Consider the following 3,208-nt stretch of genomic DNA (forward strand, 5'->3'; position numbering starts at 1 on the left):
TAGTTAGGGTTTAGAGATTAACATATCGTAGCAAACATCAGGGTCGAAATCAACATCAGGAGGTCGAATATCCCGCATTTTCATGTTTGCTCAAGAAATCGATGCACTAAATCGCATGCGTGTTCTTCAAATCTTGGTATTGTTCTTGAATTCGTCGAATTCATCCTTAGAATTGTAGTCGATATAAAGAATTCAAGAACAACACCACAATTTGAAAAACACACATGCGTTTAGTGTATCGATTTCTTGAGCAAACATGGAAATGCTGGATATTCGACCTCCTGATGTGATTTCGACCAAGATGTTTGCTATAATATGTTAATCTCTAAACCGTAACTATTATGCATTAACCAAAGAAACGATTTTAGTTTTATCGGTATAGTACGGTTTTAGGGAATTACCTTGACCACTTTACCAATAAATTCCACCATGGGGGAGAGTTTAGAAATTGTCTAGAAACTAAATACGAGGAGGGTGTGATTATTGTTATTGACAGAGTAAACGTAAACCTGTTTTGGTTGATGCTCGATGGTTTTGGGCTTGGATTATGCTCTTAAGGGCTATAGACAAAAAAAAAATACTGAATAAATTAAAAATAAAAACTTTGGACTGAAGTAGCAAAAGTATCAAACCACAGGGACGAAACTGGCCATTAACTAAACAAAAACAGGAAAAAGACAAAAATGCCCCTTAAACTAACGGCATAGTTGGATGCCGTTAGACGAGAGGACGTAATTGGCTAATGTTTAAAACTATAAGGACTAAATTGACAAAATTTCAAACTTTGGACTGAAGTGGCGAAAACAGCAAACCACAGGGATGAAAATGGACATTAACTCTAAAAAAAACAAAACTAATCATGTCCAACCCTTGAATGTAGGACCTAAAACCGTTTCAGTTTAATTTAATTGATATAGAAAATTACCTAGATATCCTTTATTCTAAATTAAAAAAACTATGCCACATGTCCATTATCTATTGATTTTTAGGCTGAGGGTAATGGGGGGTGAACCAAGGGGCTTGATCTAGGTGGCAGTGGGGCTTGATCGCGCACACCACTACCACCCGCACGCGAGGAGGGGCGCGAATAGCTGGGGCGAGCCGGACCACGGGGCTCTTTTGAGTCGTTGGGTGTGCATATAGCCGTTGGTTTGGTTGATTGAGGTTTTTAAAAAATAGTTTTTTTTTGTTTAACCTATAAATACCAATCCACACACTCCATTTTAATTAAAATTCACCCCATTCTCTCTTATTCTCTTAAAAAACCATACTTTCCCTCTATCAAAACTATATTTCTCTCCATTTTTATAAATGGCATCGTCTTCGTCTTCCAATTCTTCCAAAAAAGACGAACGCATTTGTCAAGCGGTTCAAACGACGATAAATTTTTTGATCGATCAAAGATGCCCTCGAGCCCCATTATTCCGGCAACCACGTCTTCGTGATCGAAAGACTGCTAATGAAACTTTGATACGTCACTATTTTAGCCCCGATCCCACATATGGTGAGGAAAGTTTTAAAACCCATTTTCGAATTACTAGACGATTATTCATGCGTCTAGCAAATGACTTGCCGGAGCACTTTGAGCATTTTCATCAAAGGGATGACGCTAGAGGTCATCCCGGGTTCACGCCTACTCAAAAAATTACCGCCGCTCTTCGGCAACTAGCGTATGGTGTTGGCTCGGACATGTTGGACGAGTATCTACAGATGGCTAAAAAAACCATACACGATTCGCTTAACCATTTTTGTAAAGGTATATAGTTTTATTTAAAATTTTATTATTTACATTTATTTATATAATTTTAAATAATTATATTTAGGGGTCATATCGCTATACAAGCGGAGATACTTATGTAAACCAACAATGTATGATATCCAACGCATATACGAGGTGCATGGTGAAAGGCATGGTTTCCCCGGGATGCTCGGTAGCCTCGATTGTATGCATGTTGGTTGGGCTATGTGTCCTACTGCTTGGCGAGGTCAATTCCACCGAGGTGATCACCTCGGCCCTACTATTGTACTTGAGGCGGTGGCGTCACAGGATCTTTAGTTTTGGCATGCGTTCTTTGGGGTTGCCGGGTCAAATAATGACCTTAATGTTATCGATCAATCACCAATATTCGATGACCTTATCGACGGGGTTGAAACCCCTCAGGCATTTTTTACAACTGGAGAACACTTCAAGTACGGGTACTGTGACATCTGCCCTGATCTGACCCGACCCAGGTACCCGTTTCTCTGACCCGATCTCTTTCTTTTATGATTTAATATTTATTTTATTTTTAATAATAATAATATATTTTCCTTCCCGCCTCTTCCTCTCTTTTCCTTCCCGCCGTCCCGTCCCTCTCCTTCTCTCTTTCCGCCTTGTTTCCCTCTTTTTTCTTCTAACTCTTTTGTTCCTTCCCGCCTAAGGTTGTCTGCGCAGACCCCTTGCAAGGAATCCTGCGTGAAGACCACCTGTTTCAGCGATACGCGAGACGAATTCTTCTCGCAACACGCTAAGAATCGTAGTTCATCCCTCGACGCGCGAAGAATTATAGTTCTTCCCGCGGCGCGCTAGGAATTCTAGTTCCTCCCGCGGCGCGCTAAGAAATGTGATTCTTCCCGCGACGCGCTTAGAAATGTAGTTCTTTCCGCGACGCGTTAAGGTTGTTTCTGTCTGCCTTCGCGCTCGCGCTCTCCTGACCTTCTGTCTGCCTTCGCGCCTTAGCCTTCTCGCTAAACCCTTTTAGTTTTTCTTCTGTTTAATCTAGCCGTTGCTTTTGTGTTGTCTTATCTTTTGTGCTGTTGACCTAATCTGCTTTGTCTGAAAAGTTACTTTCGGCGCAGCATGCGCACCAACCCCATTGGTTGACAGAAAAAGTGACTGACATTATCTTTTGAGATCTGCTTTTGCCATGCTTGACCAGTACCTTTATCTGAACCGCCCATACCTTTTTACTGTTCCCTGACAGCTTTATCTTGCCCCCTGCAGCTGCCATACCTTTTGATATCTTTTGTTTTGTCTTGTTCTGTTTGTCTTGGAATCTTTTCCCCTTTTTCTGGATTTATGTCTCCTAGGGTTTCTCTATAAATAATAACATTATTTTTCCTAACACTACACACACAAAACACTTAATCTCTCTTATTCTCTCTTGCTCCTTGCTCTCTCTGCCGCCTCCCTCTCTGCCTCCGTCTTCCTTCCTGTTCTGCCCTGCTT

At 41.3% G+C, this 3,208-nt stretch overlaps 1 protein-coding gene across 1 annotated transcript; it reads left to right on the forward strand.

The window, feature by feature from the left end:
- Positions 1–1,311: 1,311 nt before the first annotated feature.
- Positions 1,312–2,056, forward strand: LOC143579440 (uncharacterized). The gene is made up of 2 exons (XM_077062749.1): positions 1,312–1,756; positions 1,824–2,056. Exons 1-2 carry the CDS (start codon positions 1,312–1,314, stop codon positions 2,054–2,056), a joined length of 678 nt encoding a protein of 225 aa, XP_076918864.1.
- Positions 2,057–3,208: the final 1,152 nt, after the last annotated feature.

The sequence above is a fragment of the Bidens hawaiensis genome, unplaced genomic scaffold (assembly GCF_021521415.1).
Source record: "Bidens hawaiensis isolate Kalapana, Puna unplaced genomic scaffold, B.hawaiensis_p1.1 tig00029752_1, whole genome shotgun sequence".
Taxonomy (NCBI): domain Eukaryota; kingdom Viridiplantae; phylum Streptophyta; class Magnoliopsida; order Asterales; family Asteraceae; genus Bidens; species Bidens hawaiensis.

Bases quoted from the DNA above. Each gene is read 5' to 3' on its own strand.
- LOC143579440 (XM_077062749.1), top strand. From the start codon at position 1,312: ATGGCATCGTCTTCGTCTTCCAATTCTTCCAAAAAAGACGAACGCATT. The intron at 1,757-1,823 runs GTATATAGTTTT...AATTATATTTAG, and splicing joins GCTTAACCATTTTTGTAAAG to GGGTCATATCGCTATACAAG.